Here is a 17,464-nt window from a genome sequence, read left to right on the forward strand (position 1 = left end):
TAGGGCTTTTTTAGTTCTTTCAGAAAATGTTTTTAGTACTAGGGTGTTGTACCGTGTTAGCCATTATGAATGTAGTGAGAAGTCAAACAAAATGACACCTTTTATTGGCTAACTGAAAAAGATTACAATATGCAAGCTTTCGGGGCAACTCGGGCCCCTTCAGAGAAAATGTGTTGGAAATATCCTTGTTTTCTGCATTTTGCTAACTGCCTTTGGCATTCTACATGCAGCATTGCTTTTTCATGCTTTTGCTATATTAATATGATTAGAATATGTTTGATTGGGATATTATATGATTTTTTTCTGATAACCGCTAGATTAAAATCTTCACACCTTACTTTGACTTACTTTAGCTGAAGTATCTGATGAGCCTTTTCCACAATACAATTAGTCAAAAGTCTTTAAAATACTTATTAGTTGCTTCTTAATGTTCTCTGCTCAGGATAGGTTTCTTAATATCTGTTGAGTTGGTGAGAAGTAGGTTGATGTCATTAATATCACTATTTATTATGTACATAATAAGAAAATGTTACATTATTAAAGTTGCTGACAGAATACTATATATATATAATAAAAATATATAGATAATTAAGAAAAACAACAGGGAGTACATAATAAATGTATGTATCCTACTTGCACACAGTTTTAGACCCAGACTAACATTTGGATAGAATATCTGGATATAATGTCATGCCATTACGTAAACTATTCTTTTGTTCATTTTTATCTCTGGCTATACTACTGCACTATTAGCGAGGCCACCCTTTGACATTTACATACTAGGCTTTGAACTTTTTGTGCATCTCAAGAATCACTTTTGGACTCAGCAGACCTACAGTCTTGAATTTATTTCAGCAAAATACCCTCTGGCAGCCCTCGATTCCACTGTAACCCTGAACTGTAGCATTTATTGAAAGTGTCAGGTCCCATGGGCATTCCACCAGTGGGACTCTCTGGTACTACTCAATACCCAACATTACTTTGCTTTATTGTGTGCCAAATAGTAACTAGTAATACCCTTTTATTAGCTCCTAAAGAGATTATCTTATACAGTATATTTGTAGCTAGAGATCCACAAAGGGAGAAAAGGAGTCACATATCTTAGTTTTTTATTTCTAAATTTTTGACATAGAAGAGTCAAAGGCAATATATAGCAAGTGAGGGGTGTGGGGGATTATAAAGGTGTATTAAGGTGTTGATCATAGTCTTTTCATTATTTGGGTGTTTTTCTTTTAAAGCCTGCATATGCTGGGTTCAAGTCCAAGTGTCTGTTAATGGTGTTTTCATTAGAGAGCCACAATTCAGCCTGCTTTCTGGCACTATTGATATTCGCCCTGAATTTTACTTTCACAGTGTCTCAGTTAAACATGAGACCATGGGTCCTCCCTTCTGACGGCATTGTGATGTTCCTGTACACATGTTGTGTGTGTTTTAGGTGTTTGTCCCACGTATACCACTGGGCATGCATTGTACGGAATGCTGTAAACTGCATTTCTTGTCTTTGTGGTTGTTTTTTTTGCTTTTGGCATTGAAAAGGACAGTCTGTAAAGTGTTTGCTGGTTATCTTGATATCTGGTAGGTTGTCAAAACACCTTCTCAACCCCACATTACTGATCCACCTTGCTTTGCACCCTCACCCACTGATTTGCTATATATTACCTTTGATTCCTGTATGTCTAACTATTTTCCTCTGATGATAATACCCGGTAGGTAGTCGAAAGCTTAAGAATAAAAAAGTATTTTGAGATACATGACTCACTTTCTCCTTTTGTGGATCTCTAGCTACAAATATGCAAAGCATATCACAGACCTATGCTTCCATTCATATATATATTGTAACAAATTGGGGGTGCTGGAGATGGAGAAATGGAATTAGTCTTGATTGCTGGTGAGTGGCTGTAATAAGGACCATTTGGCTTCTTCAGTGCTAATTATGCCACACCACTCAGGTCTTTTGCACTGACATAAGCACCGAGCAGCTTTGTCTTTTTGTCTGCTCACACAAGCTACCTAACTCTGCCTCACACCACTCAAATGGGGTCAGAGGTAGCCCATATGCCATGCTATTAACCCAGCTCTCTGTGAGTCACCCCAAGCACATGGTACTAATTCAAGGCTCACTGGCAGCAATGCATCCAGCCTTCTAAGTGCCGTGTCTGCATCCCCCCAACTTGCTGCTCATGGTGTTGCTTTATAGCTGGCTTCAGCACCCCCTCAAGCAGTCTGAAGTCACCTAAGGACTGTTTCTCTCTTAGGACAGGATCTAACCTCATTTACCTTTTATTTATGGTAAAAAAGGTATAGTACAGCGCTTCGAAAATAGCATTTGAACTATGCATAGAAGGAAGATGATAAAAGTATATTTTCAATCAACATCACAGAATATATTTTAATCACTTTGACCTTGTCTTTGATTTAAAAAGGGAAATGTTTACAAGATGTTATCATTTGCATTATATTAATTAGTGAATCAACATGAAAATGAACAGCCCTAGGATTCATATGTCAAAACCGATGCACAATGCATTTCCCCACATTGGATGTACTGAATCCTCAACAGATTTCTATTTATGTCAAATGTAAAGGCAGCAAAGTCTAAACACAACCAATGGGTACAAACCACTTCATAAAGTTGTCAAAACACTACATATGTAAATATTTCAAATTCTTTTGAGCAGTCCATTATCACTTGTCTGGGGGAAGTTAACAATGGTAAGTGCTGGACTTGTGCTCTGTCTATGGACTGTTCCTGCCTTGCAGCCTATGCTTGTTGGAATAAGCTACACTTTCCCCACCTTTCTCAGGGTAAAGTTAGAATGGTAAATGGTTGGATGTATGGATGTTTGTAATGATATCACCAAATGATGCATGTTTCAAATACAAGTCTTCCTAAATTGCTTGTACTATATCTTCTTTGAATAGCTATTATCTTTGGGTAACTCCTACCTCATTTGCCAAGTGTTTGTAAAATAATTAGTAATGAAAATTTCTGTGTTCCATTAAGTTGTACTTTTGAACTTCAAAAGCTTTGATCTAGGGAAAACTAATGTAATAAAAGGTAACATGAACACTCAACACTCTATATGAAGAAAAAGACTGAACAGAGATCTCACAAAAGTTTCACCCCAAATGGATGTCAGAAAACATTTTAGTGATGTTTAGTGTCAACTCTTCCGATAAATATTTATGTGATATAAAAATGTTCAAAGTGTGATCCTTTTATTTTACAGTTACAGTGTAGCTTTCAGAACTAACCTGCCTAAGCTACAAATGCTATTGTATTGCTCCATTCCCATATGTGTCTAGTCGTTGGTGAAGCTGTAAGCATTTTGATGACGCTGCCGTATTTAAGTTTAAAAAGTGAACTAGTGAACTACTGAACTTTCATTTAAAGATATTTCACTACATGTTAAATTATGATTATTCTGGGTTACTTTCTTTCCTATAATAGTAGCTGTAGTAGTAGTATACTTGTAGTATTATCACATAAAACGTACAGTAAATTTCTTACTTGCAAAACATTGCCACCCCCTAGAGGCCATCCATCCATTATCCAACCCGCTATATCCTAACTACAGGGTCACAGGGGTCTGCTGGAGCCAATCTCAGCCAACACAGGGCACAAGCAGGAATCAAACCCCGGGCAGGGCGCCAGCCCACCACAGGGCACGCACGCACACACACACACCAAGGACAATTTAGAATCGCCAATACACCCAACCTGAATGTTTTTGAACTGTGGGAGGAAACCTGAGTACCCGGAGGAAACCCACGCAGACACGGGGAGAACATGCATACTCCATGCAGGGAGGACCTGGGAAGCGAACCCATGTCTCCTTACTGTGAGGCAGCAGTGCTACCCACTACGCCACTGTGCCACTCCCCCCCTAGAGTCATGATAGACAAATAAAGTTTTATTTTACTAGATATTGGAGCACAGGATTATTCCAATAATGCAAATAATTAGCTCTGGCTCCTCCATCATTATTTTCCTGGGCAATTTTTCACTTGCTTGACATGGTTACATCTACTTCACCAGCATTTCTTTTGAAATAAAAGCACCTCAATCACCTCAGATCATTAAACCCTGTCTTTAGCACAATGAACAAAGGCTATTATTCAAAAATATTAATCATCATATGTGAATATACTGTATACCAGCAGTAGGTTTTCCTCCCATATCATCAAAGATGCAGTTTAAATAACTGGCAAATTTAAGCTGGCCCTCTGAATGTGCATGCGTTTGTGAGTCTTACAATGGACTAGAATCCCATCCATGACAGTGTTCTGTTTTGTATCCAAAGCTTCTTTGGCTCTGGACTTCCAATTGTGTTAGAAAGATTTGACAATGTTATGTTACATAAAATGTTTATATTATAAATATGTATCTTTTTGAGCTTAAAGGTCTATTACCAGAGTAAAATGACAAAATCTTATAGAATGAGAGGGAAAATACTTGTGTATATTATGAGGAAGTATATAGTTTGTATCTTTACCTGTCATTTGAAGACATTATTCTTATATTTCAATAGCAAATGAAGACAATTAAAAAATACTCAAAATTTCAACCCATCCATTTAATATTCATCATGTCCTTGTATACATCAAGGATGAATAATAGCAATAGGCAAGGACACGGCTGCTTTCTCTCAGTTCACTGAACCATGATCTCCTTATACTTTTTTCTCCCAATGTGATTCAGACTCACACCGTCTAGGTACATTAAACTAGCAAAGCTATTAAAAAATGAGTGCATCGGGCAGTGGTGCCTCTAATACTATATACACATAATCAATAAACCTCATGACTGATGAAAGCCTCTACGGTTGTAAAACTAATTTTTTCACATGCTAAAGCTTCAGTACAGTAGACAGGAACTTGATGTAATTATAGGCACTCTCTGCTAATGCCAGACTCGTGAACAGCTTTACCAAGCTTGTATAAAAAGAATGTGGCATTTTCTATTATAACATGACAACATCACTACAATGTAGTAAAATTTTGATAAATTATTTATTTCACCTACTTCTGTTAAATAGCCCTATTGTGGCAAATATTATTACAGATGTGTTTCTTTCCCTTTAGCAATAAATATTTCAGGGCAGTTTTAATGTCATTTATCATTTAAAACACACCATGCATCATGCCAATACCCTTGTTACTGTATTTCATTCTGCAGATGGCTCCTTCTTGCTGCTTTTTTAATTAACATTCTTATTTCTTGCAATCAAAATTCAAATCAAGCCTGTTAATAAGGGAAATATACTTAATTTTGAAAAGTAATATTACTTTTCACAAGCCAGACACACTCTATCTCAAAATGAATGGCTGATGAGTCTGTAATTGGGTTCTCCATAACAATATTGTAGAAAGATCATTATAAGAAAAAATACAAATTCCAGTGTATATGTCACTGTTGTGAATTAGAATACAAAAAATATTTTTTTTAGCTGTATATGAAACTCAGGGTGACAGGCAACCTTGGACAATTAACTTGAATGTCATAAAAAATAATAGTTGTGGATGCTCTTTGACTAATATAACATCCCATTCCAAGGCCATGCCATGGTGCATGTTTGCACAGTGATTAATGCTACAGGCTAGGTTTGAATTGACTAGCCAGCTGCTGTCTCCCAAGGAGTTTACATATCACCCTCATGAAGATGTGCATTGCTAGGTTTATTGGGGATCATACCTTGAAGATGTGGGGGTGTCCACAAGTGTGATTAAATGGCATCCTTCCCAGGCATGGTTTCAATTTTACAGCCAACAGTGCCAAGTTAGCCTCTGGCCTCCTCAAACCCTGAACCGGTTAATAAACAGAACAGACTCTGGGATACAACAGTAAAGTGCAGCCGAGGACAAACCTACTTCAAATATTCAGGTTCCTTACACTAGAGTATATAATACGCTTAGATTCAGCTTCTAGGGATGCAAGACAAAACACAGACTGTTCCGATTGAAGTTTGATTGATGATATCTAGTCGTAACCTGGCACTGTTTGCTATATTGACTTTAAATTTGTAGGTACAAAAGCCACCCTTGAGGGCTACAGATATTCATGCCAACCTACTTCAGCATAAGGAGTAATCACTCAGCAGAATACAGAAAGACTCATTCAGTCATTTTGAAGTCTGTTCAGTGAACAGAAAAAAGGAAGATCAAAAAGGGGTTAACTGGCAGTAAGTCTAGGTGTGATCATATTTAGGCAAGACTCCGCATTTTGTCAAATATGTATGCCTACCTTGAGCAGCTTTACATGGAAGATTTGATTATCATTTCAACTGCAAAATCCCACTAATTTCTTTGATAGCAGGTAAAATGATTATTATAGGCTATACACTTAAAATATTATTCATGTGAATTCTAAAGCTTCTTCGTTACAGTGTAATAAGTGTTGCATATTATTCAACTGAAGAAGTAACTCTTTATAAAATGGCAGCTTTAATTAGAGGTTGGTTATTTCCCTCTTCTGCTGCTGAAATGTTAGCCCCAGGGCATCAAATGTAAAATTGATAGTATGGCTGCAGAATGAGAGCTACCAGAGGAAAATAAAGATCAGCTCAGCTACTTTTTTTCAGTTTCCTGGGATGCATTGCATACAAGATTGACAGTGTGGTATTTCTAACATCCTATGATGTTTTGTACTGTTGCCAAATTGAAATGAAATGTTAACAAAACGTATTACACATTTATGAGAATAGAAAGGATACTGCCACATGCCAACATCACTTGCTGGAGGATGCTATTAGGAGTAAATAGATATTGGCCGGGGATTAGCTGTAATTAGAGTCTAAAACTGTAAAAAGAGAAGGACTACAGAAGTGTGGCGTGAATGAGGTACTGTACAAGACAATGTCAGCAATGCACTCATGAAATACATGCAACTCAGACAACACACCAACAATTCTACAGTTAATGAGATGAAACAAATATTCAGATATTTTTTACAATTTTAAAGTACTATGTACTAAGTTAAAAAAAACTCTAAGAAGGTGCATTATGTCTTTTCATACAATATAAATTTAGACTGAATAAATGTAAGGATTATTATCTGCGTCTAACTGCAAAGTTAAAGTATCTTTTGGATCTTGAATTAAACTGAGCAGGTTTGTATATGGATGGATGGATTGAAGTGATCCCATTAGTGAGTATGAAGCGGCCAAGATCTACATTTTAAATTCAATAACTGAACTCTGCCACATTGGTAGGAAGCCCTAGATGGTATGACATTCCATTACAGGGCCCAACAGCTCGCATGGACCAACCTCAGGCATCAATCAAGCTCTTCTTTAGTACGAGAAAGAAAGCCATTCCACCCAGTGGAAACTCCACACTGACACTGCAAGAATGTGCAAACTCAACATAAATTGTTCTCTGAGTCCTTAAATTTGAGCCAATGACTCTAGAACTGTGAGACAGCAGCACTAGCCACTTAGTAGTAAACCTATCAAAAGTTTAACTGTTTATACTTAGGGGAGTTGATTTAATATTTGTCATTTTTGCAATGAAAGAAGGATCTTTCCCTGGACTGATAGATTCGAACATCACACACAGAATAAGGCAATGTGGTTCCAATAGCCCAACATTGGAAGGAAACTTAAACAGGACAGTGAAACCCTAGTGAAAACTGAAAAAAGACACAAATCGTTCCGGCCAGCATTCAAAAACTAAAATCCAAGCTGTCAAATCACAATGCTTTAGTTTAGCACTCATCACCTTTGATCCTTTTCAGTGTCACTGGTTAAACAATTAACGCCTTTACTATGCAAAAAATTCCACAAGCATACAAGTCTTAGTTGAGCTGAAAATAAAAAGAAAATACAATTATGTGCAGTAGGTTAATAAATGTTTATATGGAAGAAGATGATCCGCTGTGGCAATCCCTAACGGGAGCAGCCGAAAGAAGAATAGTCAAAGAATATTAATTCTGCAACCTTAAACCAAGGCAGTATTAGAATAGAAAGTTGCCATTTGCAGTACAGCATTGCTAACATACACATGCATCATCTTATTTCTGTTACAAGAAATGCCAAACTTAGAATAAAAAGAAATGTATTGTACTATTGGAGCTAAAGCACTTTTATCTTTCTTTTTTTATAATGAACAAAAAAAATGACCTGAAATTTAAACCCACATACATTGTGAAGCAAGTAAGCTCAAACAAAAATATCTTCATTCAAAGCCTGACATTTTCTTGTAGTGATGTAAACAACAGGCTACCGCACACCTCCTCTAATGTCTAATTTGCTTTCCATGAGGGGTCGATGAACTTGACAATGTGAGATATGAATGTCACACTTCCTGCTTTACTCTTCTTTATAATTATCACACTACTTGAAATAAATAAATAAACAAACAAATAAATAAAGTTTTATATTAAGTAAAGTGGCAATTAATGCAAAGACTATAAATCACTTACTGTATTGTCCCGCAGTCTTACCCACTTTAACTTTCAGGTATTATTTAAGTGAGGTGGTGTAAACTTTAAATTTGCTTATGCAAGTTCTGCTAAAACACTAGGGCTCCTAAAATGTGTTGACTATATTTCTATTCCATTTTAATTTTTTTTAGCATTGCTATACAGTATAATAAATGTTCAGGTCATTTGTTTTCTCTAGAGAAACACTTTGATAAAAATAAAATAACCTGGTTTGTCACATATCAATTTAAAAAATTAATACCAACACAACTTTTGCAAAGAGCATTGAAAATTAAGGCTTCAGCAGAAAAAAATGTTATTATTGCACCAGAGCACAATGCATAATTTCAAGCTGCATTCTTACATTTGTAAACAGGTAAACACCTCTACTTACCATTGAAATTTACAGATCGAATATTATGGAGTAGTTCTTTCCCATCGATGTTACTCATTCGTGCACAGAGTCCAACATAACCTGGGCAGTGTTCCTTATGCATATTATGTAATGCATGGGCCATGGAGTATACTGCATCTATAACAAACTGTACCTTCCCTTCTTGTTCATAACTGGAATCTCTGCCAATTTTTTCCAATCCTGGAAAAGAAAGAAAAAACAGTTTAATTATTTTCCATATTGACTCTAAACACACAACATAGTTTATATACTATATAGCACACCCATTTAAATGATAGCTCATTAAAATTATTTTTACATAAATTCCAATGGTTTCTAACAAAGAATTTCTGGAGATGGTTGTTAAATGTCTGCCTGGGATCTTCTGCAGATTCCCTGGATTTTTCTCGTTTAGTTAAAATGTGCATGTTGGGTTAACTGGTGACTCTAAACTGGACTGGTATGTACACATGTGTGTCTTACAATATTCACCTACATCCTTCCCTTGGCACAATATTCCTGAACCAGCTCTCTATAACAATGCACTGGATAGTTAGGTCCTATAAATTGATTAATTTGTCCTTTATGTATTTATACCAATATAACCTGAAGTCAGCTTTATTAATATTCACAGTAATGTTCCCTAACAATTTAACCAGAGTGTTTACTTATTTCTGTAATTCTACAGTATGAGTTATAGCCTGCCTCAGCAGTGGGTATGTACAGTATACTTTCTAGCTAATAAAGATCAGAATTCTAACATTTCTTTTAAATGTAATATTCTCAGACCTGCATTATCTTAACTTTTTTTTTCATGCTTTATAAACAGAAAAGAACCCATTATTCAACATTGTCAACATCCAAATCTGAAACATCTCATTACAATGAAAACTCATTTGTACTTGAGTAAAAGGGTACAGATACACAATACAGTATTTAAGAACATTGCCATTGATTGTAGGCACACCTTGTACCAGATTACAATGTGAAAACAGTACAGAAAAAGTCTTTAATAAGTCAAGAGGCCCTAAAACCTGGAGGTAACCAGAACATGTCTGACTCCTGTAGCAGAATATGTACAGTACAGTCAGAGCATGGATGCATTGACAAACAAAAAAGATTTTTTCAAAAGACTATACGCTGTTCCTATAATAGAAGTGTCAGTAACAATCTCTATACATGCATCTTAAATTGATCCCTGCATAACACCCACTCGTGTGATTACCAGTATAAATGAACACAATAAAGGTTTCTAAAACTAAAGTAACATCTCAATTTAAATTGTTTTGCTTGCTTCCAGATGCCAATAATTGATCCAAGTATGTTGTGTGTACGTTCAGACGCACATGAATATACAGGAAAGGTGCAGATGGTAGTTGTAGGACAAGAGACAGCAAATATTTTTTAATTATTCTATTACCTGCACTTGACAGGTAACTGCACTGAAAAGTTGTATCAGTCACAAGAATCCATTAGGTACTGTGGTAAAGCAGGTCTGTGGCTCAGAAAAAACTGGCCATTTTTAATAAATAGTTGGTTGCACTAGCGCTGGAGAGCGAAGCAGGTGCGAATGATCTGCTGTGAAGATGCCCCATCTCTGATTTAGTGCGAGGTGGTCGGGTGACATGTGTTGCCTTTCCAGCATGTGTGGGCAGACTGACTGTCTTAGTATCAGCCCAGGGCAGCAATCAGGTTATCGCACCTGCAACTGCTCCAAGCATATAAAAAGAGGAGTGCAAGATCACAAGAAAGGAAAAGGAAAGTGACAAAGGAAGTGGAGAAGCAGGCAGTAAAGAGAAAGAAAACACAGTAGTGAGTGAATGAAAGCAGGTGGACGGGAGTAGTGCCGGGCTGTGGGTCACTCCTGTTGAACGTCTTGGGAACAGGAACGACCTTTAAGCTCTGGAGGGACTCTCGCCGGGAGTAACCATTGAGATGGCAGCAGTGGGAGTACAGAGAGCCTGCGCCGGGTAGAGCCAAGATTAACAGCGGTTCGGGCTCGCTGGTTGCCGTGAGATTAGCGGCGGGGACACAGGCCAGATGAAATTGGTGCCTGCACCTGTTGGTCAACGTCTCTCTGGGCTGCAAGATCTGAACAGGATAAGCCAGACTGGCATCAGTTTTAAAGGAAGGCACTGGGGCTTGTGGATTTTAAAGGAGTTTCCTGAACTATTTTTCTTTTTCCATTTTTTTGGATTTGTTTTTAATGGATTTTCTATTTATGGGATTTTAACCTTCTCCATGTACTTTGTGGATTACTTATTGACATTTTGAAGCACCACACTTCGGGACACTTTTGTTTAGTTTGTTTTTAATAAAACACTATTTCACCATCCCCTTGCTTGGTGTGTTTGTCTTCATCCGCTCAGCCTGGTCATGACATTTGATGGTGTTGGGTTAAAAAGGCTCCCAAAATGGAAGAGGGAGCTTGAAGCCAACCCATATTGTCACAGGTATGTGCATGTAAACACCATACACTATGTGGTTGGATTTAAGAGCAAGGCAAGGAAAAGATCTAGTGTAAGTATGCCCCAAAACGGACTTGTTACGCTCTTCTGACAATTGGTGGGAGAGTCTTGAGGTTGAGATCTGAGATATGGAATGCTATTCAAAGCATCAGTATAAGAAGGAACGTAACTGAGAGAATGTTAGCTATGCAACTCTATTACTTTGACAAACCTTCCCACTCTGTCAGGATACATTGGCAGTGTCAGACAAAGCCAACACAGAGACTGCTCAGGCAAAGGATGAGACAGATCAAAGTTGGGACCTGGAACACAAGTGGCAGTGGCAGTTTAGGAAGCTAAACAACTAAGATGTCAGTACATCTGCTGGTATACACAAGAAGTTTTACTTGCCCACATATAATGGAGAAATCGCCTAATAAATGTACAGTATTACACAACTCTCAAGCACTGCTTTACATCACAACGTTCCATATTCCTGCTGTGCCACCTGACAATAGAGTGTTCAAGACCCCTACTAATGTTTCACCAGCTCATTTATTACAACAGAAGAAAATACCACACCACCATTCCCAAATCAGTGTGCCATTGCAAGGATTTGGAAGCGGCCAGTTAGGACAACTGACTGAAGGGAGGGCCATGTAATGGTGCTGACAAGTTGTGTCAACTTGAGAAAGACATCTGCAATAAGTCACCAAGAGTATGAGCTGGCATTCCTTCATTCACATGACAAGCTTCAGATCCAGCTGCATGGGAGCCTATAAAAAATTAAGAATGCTTCAGCTGCACAAAGTCCAGCTATAGTGAGAAAAACTGAGCTGTCCTCCTAAGAACAGCAAGCTACCTGAAAGCGTGAAATAAAGATTAAGAATTCTGTGGGTCAGTGCAGGTGAACACCACAAGCCCTAAATAAAACTTGGTGTCAGAGCTGTACACTTTGGCAATTTACTTTGGAATACAACACCCATCTGTTTATTTACAACTAAAGACTATGCCCATTGCCTGGTCTTTGCACAGGCAGACAGAAAGCACCTTCCATTACACTTGGATAGAGAGGTCGTGAATCAATCATAACCCACTTGACATAGACATTTTTTGCTTAATTTTTAGTACTGCATATATTTTACTATATATTGGCTTTCTCAAGACACTCTTAAAATTTCAGACCCACAAGAGACAAAATGCCTACATAGCTTATTTTCCTTCATATATTTCAAGCAAATATTGTACACATAAACAATTTGAAGATGACTGATTTCAAAGGTTAAACCAATGTTTACTACAGTATATACATATTTCTGTAAGTATACACACAGGAAACACAGATCGACTGCCAATCCATTGCACAAGATCCCACTCATTCATAATGGTCACCAGTTGACCTAACTTATCTTGCCTGTGGACATTTAGACAATGTGCAAAATCCTCACAAGAAGTAATTGGGTTATGATAGATCACTAACCACTATCATGCTAGGCTCACTAACAACTATGGCACTAGGCCAGACCAAACAAAAGAATGCTACAGCTAAAAACTTACAAAATAGAAAGGCCAACTGTGAAATCCCTAGTTTGGGTTAGGAGGCTTGATTGTTTCACAATAAAGGTGACAACCATCCTACTCATCCCATCATGTTCTTTCATCAACATTTGATTTATTCTTGACAGTGCTGTGAATGGTACCATTTAACAGCAGTCAAAACTTCTCTCTGTCACACAAGAAACATTATCAGAATCCAACTCTATTTATCCATTTCAGACTGTGAAATGCTTTGACATACTGTAAGGGAAAAGGAAAAGTGCTTGAAAGTGCCTGCCTGTTAAACTAGAACATCATGACTTTAATTTGTACCAGTACATTTTAGATTACAAAATGAGATAATATATAACATTTAACTTTGTGTTTTGTTTTCTGATAACAGTTCACTTATGAGAAGCCTTATTTCTTATACCTAGGACTTTTAATATTTTTAATTAGTTTGGGACTTTATGTAACACTATACCATTTATATAAAGCTGACTGGTGAAAACTAAAATATATTGAAATGTGTTATATAAATGACCCTAACTGATAACATGAAGCATTCTGTTAGATTTCTCATGTCGTCAATGATGCTTTGAAGAATGCACTTGAGGGCTCCACCTGTTAGTGCAACTAAAGAACAACTCAAGACTCTTCTTTATTTATTATTTTCCGCAACAAGCTTCCTTATCTAATGGTTAGGCTACTGCAATTACATTTTAAATATTTTTGCATAAATTATAACAGGTTCAAAATGTTACATCTACCTGCTTAGATTGTTAAAGTAAACTGGTTATTTTATGATGCACAATCCTACTTAAAACACCGTTAGTAACTTTTACTACTTTACTACAGTTAATTCCTGAAAGCCAGCCTGTCTATCCTCTCCTCACACTATAAAATCTGTAAGACATCTTTATTCTGAAGCCTTGCTCTATACAATAACATTAATTCATCTTTGTGTACCCAGTTTCTGTTAGCTCTTTTGTTACAGTCTATTCATGAAACTCCAATAAATATAATGCTTAAATCACCCTTGTCAATACACATTTTCTCTGGTGTCTCCAGTTTTTGATTTCTTTCTGCTAATGTCTTTAATACATCTATAATGCAAGAGCTGATAAAGGTAATTAAATCCTAAAAATACCTGAACCAATGGGAATACCATACCTATCCATGGCAATTCAATTGCTTGTCGCCACATCTTGTCTCATTGCTGCATAGCCCCCCTAACTCCCCCTAAACCACCCAAGTTACAAGCAGTCTTATTTTTTAAGCATTCTTTTTGACAGTTTGCAGTTCCACAAGTTTCCACCAGATGGTGAATTGCTTCTTGTGAAAATCCATTACCATAACTGGCATGTAACCTTTCCTTTGACATCTTGTAAAGTACATTGAACTACTTATGTATGAAAATGTGCTATTGAAATAAATGTTGCTGTTGGACTCACAATGAGGAACCATGGCATTATTCTTCTTAACAGATTGATTCATTTCCTTTATACAAAGCCGATTTTCACCACTCAAAATGTATGTGATTTCACAGTGTTGACTGCATCACTTTAAAAATGCATTACTTCGTAATTCTCACTGGGGTGTTTTTCTTTTAGCGATGAGCACAAATACATTCTGCAAAGGGCATTGTGGTCAAAACAGAAACAGACATTGCTATTTCCAAATCAAAAACTAAGAAATTGAGAGTTGTGTAGAGGTTTGCCAATTTATTAATTTAGATTGAACAGATCTCTTCATTGTTCCAGTGTTCCATAGTTCTGGAATGTACATCTCCCACACCAGTGCATGTTTTCAAAGTACAAAAGCCTATACCTGCAGCAAAGAGTGTAAAGTGTATATGTATATACAGTACAGTATATTTATATATATATATATATATATATAGTGATGGACGGCTGGAGCCTTTGCCTGGCTGGGATGTATATATAGTGGCAGGACTGGGGAGAGAGCATATTCAGGGCATTACCTCTGCCAGAGTGCTAGATGGCAGCCCCCCTGGGTTGCAGCAGTGCCTCGGACTCCCACAGAGCTCCATGGGAAGTGGAGTTTGGAGCAGCCCTGTTTGGTTCCATGGGTTCCATCAGGGGGTGCTTCAGGTAACTGCTGAGCCTTTGGTTGCAGCACTTCCACTTCCACTAGAGCCTTTGGTTGCAGCACTTCCACTTCCACTAGAACTGCTGCCAGAAGAAGATCAGGGAACTCCGGAGCACTTCCGGGTGCTCTATAAAAGGAGCCAGCTGCCACTACTCTATGAGCTAGAGTCAGGAGGTGAAGTACAAAGCTTGAAAAGGAGGAGTGGAGGCAGACTGAGAGAAATGAGAGAGAAAGAAAAGAGAAGAAGGGAAACAATTGTGCTTTTGGAATTATACTGTGTGGGTGGAAAATGGAGGAAGGCATTTCCCAAAAGGAAAATAAAAAAAGTGTGTGCTGAACTTGTTCCCTGCGTCTGTCTGTGTTGGGTTTGGGCAGCTGGAGCACCCTCTTCAGGTCACAAGTGGTATAGCTGTCAGGATTTCTAGCTGTCTGTAAGGCAGGGTACTGCAATGTTATTCTTGTGGCGACCCGACACAGCAGCATGAGCACACATACACAACAGCGCTGCAACACACCTGTAGAGCTAGTGAGAGCACTGATATACTGCTCCTGCCCCAATGGGGAAGAAAAAAGGCCATGCACAGCACAAAGGCAGAGAGTGGCCGAACGTACAGTGTCATCGTTGGTAATCGGCTTGCTGGGAGGAAATGCCACCCAGAAGAAGCAAGCTCTGGCGGATGGGATCCAAGAAGTAGGTGCAACACCCAGAGGTAGTTTACCCTGGGAATGTTATACGTCTCTCCCAAGTGCCTACCTCTTAGGCAGAGACTGCACGGATCCGTGTCTGTGGCCGAAACACATTGATCCGTCTGACAATGGCAGGGCAGAATCAGAGGAGTCGACGAAAGAAGACTGGGGCCCACTGTTCATCAAAAGCCAACAGCTGGAGGAAAAACGCTGGAGTCTTACCCCACCAACAGGGCTAAGCAGATGGAGGAGGGGGAAGTGGAGGGCCTTGCCGCACTCTGATACAGGTAAAAGGGTGGAAGGCGTGTGCCAGTATCCCACTGCTAAATGGGCAGAGGTGGGGATGGCGACCCTGAGCCCGAAGTACACCTGACTGAGCCTGTGCAAGAGTGGCACAGATGTAATGGCACACGGCTAGCATATTCAGGGCATTACCTCCCCCAGAGCACTAGATGGCACCTCCCCGAGTGGTGCCTTGGACTCCCACAGGGCTCCATGGGACTTGGGGTTTGGAGTAGGCCTGTTGGGTTCTATGGGCACCGCGATGGTGTTCTGCAGGTACTGATGAGCCCTTGTTTGCAGCACTTCCACCACATGCCGGAAGAAGGTCGTGGAACACCTGCAGTACCTTCACATGCTCTATAAAAGGAGTCAGCTCCCAATACTCTGGGAGCTAGAGTCAGGAGTTGGAGGTCAAAGTTTGCCAGGAGTAGTGGAGGCAGACTGAGAGAAAGAAAGAAAAAGAAAAGACAAGAAGGAAAAAAATAAATGTGCTTTTGTGCTTTGCGCTTTGGAACTGTACTGTGTGGGTGGGGAACAAGGGAAGCCGTTTCCCTCAAGGAAAATAAAAAAAGCATGTGCTGAACTTGTGTTCTTTGTCTGTCTGTGACGAGTCTGGGCGGTTGGAGTGCCTTCTGTAGGCCACTATATATAGAGGGAGATATACAGTATATACAGGGAAATTATAATGGGCAGAGCCCTGAGTTATAAAGTGTTACTCACATAATAATGAAGTGATAGAAACAAAATAAATATAGTGCATATCTTGATAGATGTGTAAATAATACATTCACATTCAGTGTTGGAAATGGTCGTCTTCTTCTTGCAAGCACAGATTGACGCTGCTCTCCATATTGGCAAAGCTATCCACAAGCATTGTAGGGGTGATGGCAGCAATTTCCTTTTCAATGTTTCACTGTAATTGATCCGGTGTACAAGGCTTTTTCTTGTACACTTTTTCTTTCAGCACTCCCCAAAGGAAGAAATACGGAGGAGGCAGGTTCAGAGAACAAGCTGACCATAGTCCTTTTGAAATGATCCAATTGCCAAAAAACGATTCAATTTGTGCCATACTGTGAGATAAATAACCTTCACTGATCTCACGGTCATCCAGTTCATTCACAAACAAGTCTAGATATTTGTACATTTATCTGGGAATAATGTTATCTTTATTTTGTTTGGATTACTTCATTATTAAGACAGTAATACATAAGTCTGGGCCCAACCCATTAGAATCACCCTCTGTCTATATATATATATATATATATATATATATATATATATATATATATATATATATATATATTGTCACTCATGTGCTATCAGGAGACACTTTACAGGCTCAAATAAGTGCGTTGGCCTGCCAGACCAGCGGTGGGTTCTGTCCTCTAACAGTTCTTCCTCTCTCTCTACAGAACAACAGAAGAACCCTCAGCCTAACCATTACTTCTGGTCCCCAGACAACATCACTTCTGGTTCCTATGCCGACCATATATACTGGCTTCTCTTTGTTATAATCAGTTCTGTTTTGAACTCCAGTTTGTAAAGACTTATTTCACTTGCCTGACATCTACAGTATACGGGAGA

The 17,464-nt window shown here is 38.5% G+C and overlaps 1 protein-coding gene across 4 annotated transcripts in view; it reads right to left on the bottom strand.

Moving 5' to 3' along the window:
- Window positions 1–17,464, bottom strand: part of LOC120533985 (metabotropic glutamate receptor 8) — a 1,059,754-nt gene that overhangs the window by 333,031 nt on the left and 709,259 nt on the right. For all 4 annotated transcript variants that reach the window (XM_039761168.1, XM_039761170.1, XM_039761169.1 and 1 more), the window contains exon 7: window positions 8,817–9,017. In XM_039761168.1, coding sequence (XP_039617102.1) covers window positions 8,817–9,017 — 201 coding nt within the window. The remainder of the gene's footprint in view (window positions 1–8,816; window positions 9,018–17,464) is intronic.

The sequence above is a fragment of the Polypterus senegalus genome, chromosome 8 (genome assembly GCF_016835505.1).
Source record: "Polypterus senegalus isolate Bchr_013 chromosome 8, ASM1683550v1, whole genome shotgun sequence".
In the NCBI taxonomy this organism is placed as follows: domain Eukaryota; kingdom Metazoa; phylum Chordata; class Cladistia; order Polypteriformes; family Polypteridae; genus Polypterus; species Polypterus senegalus.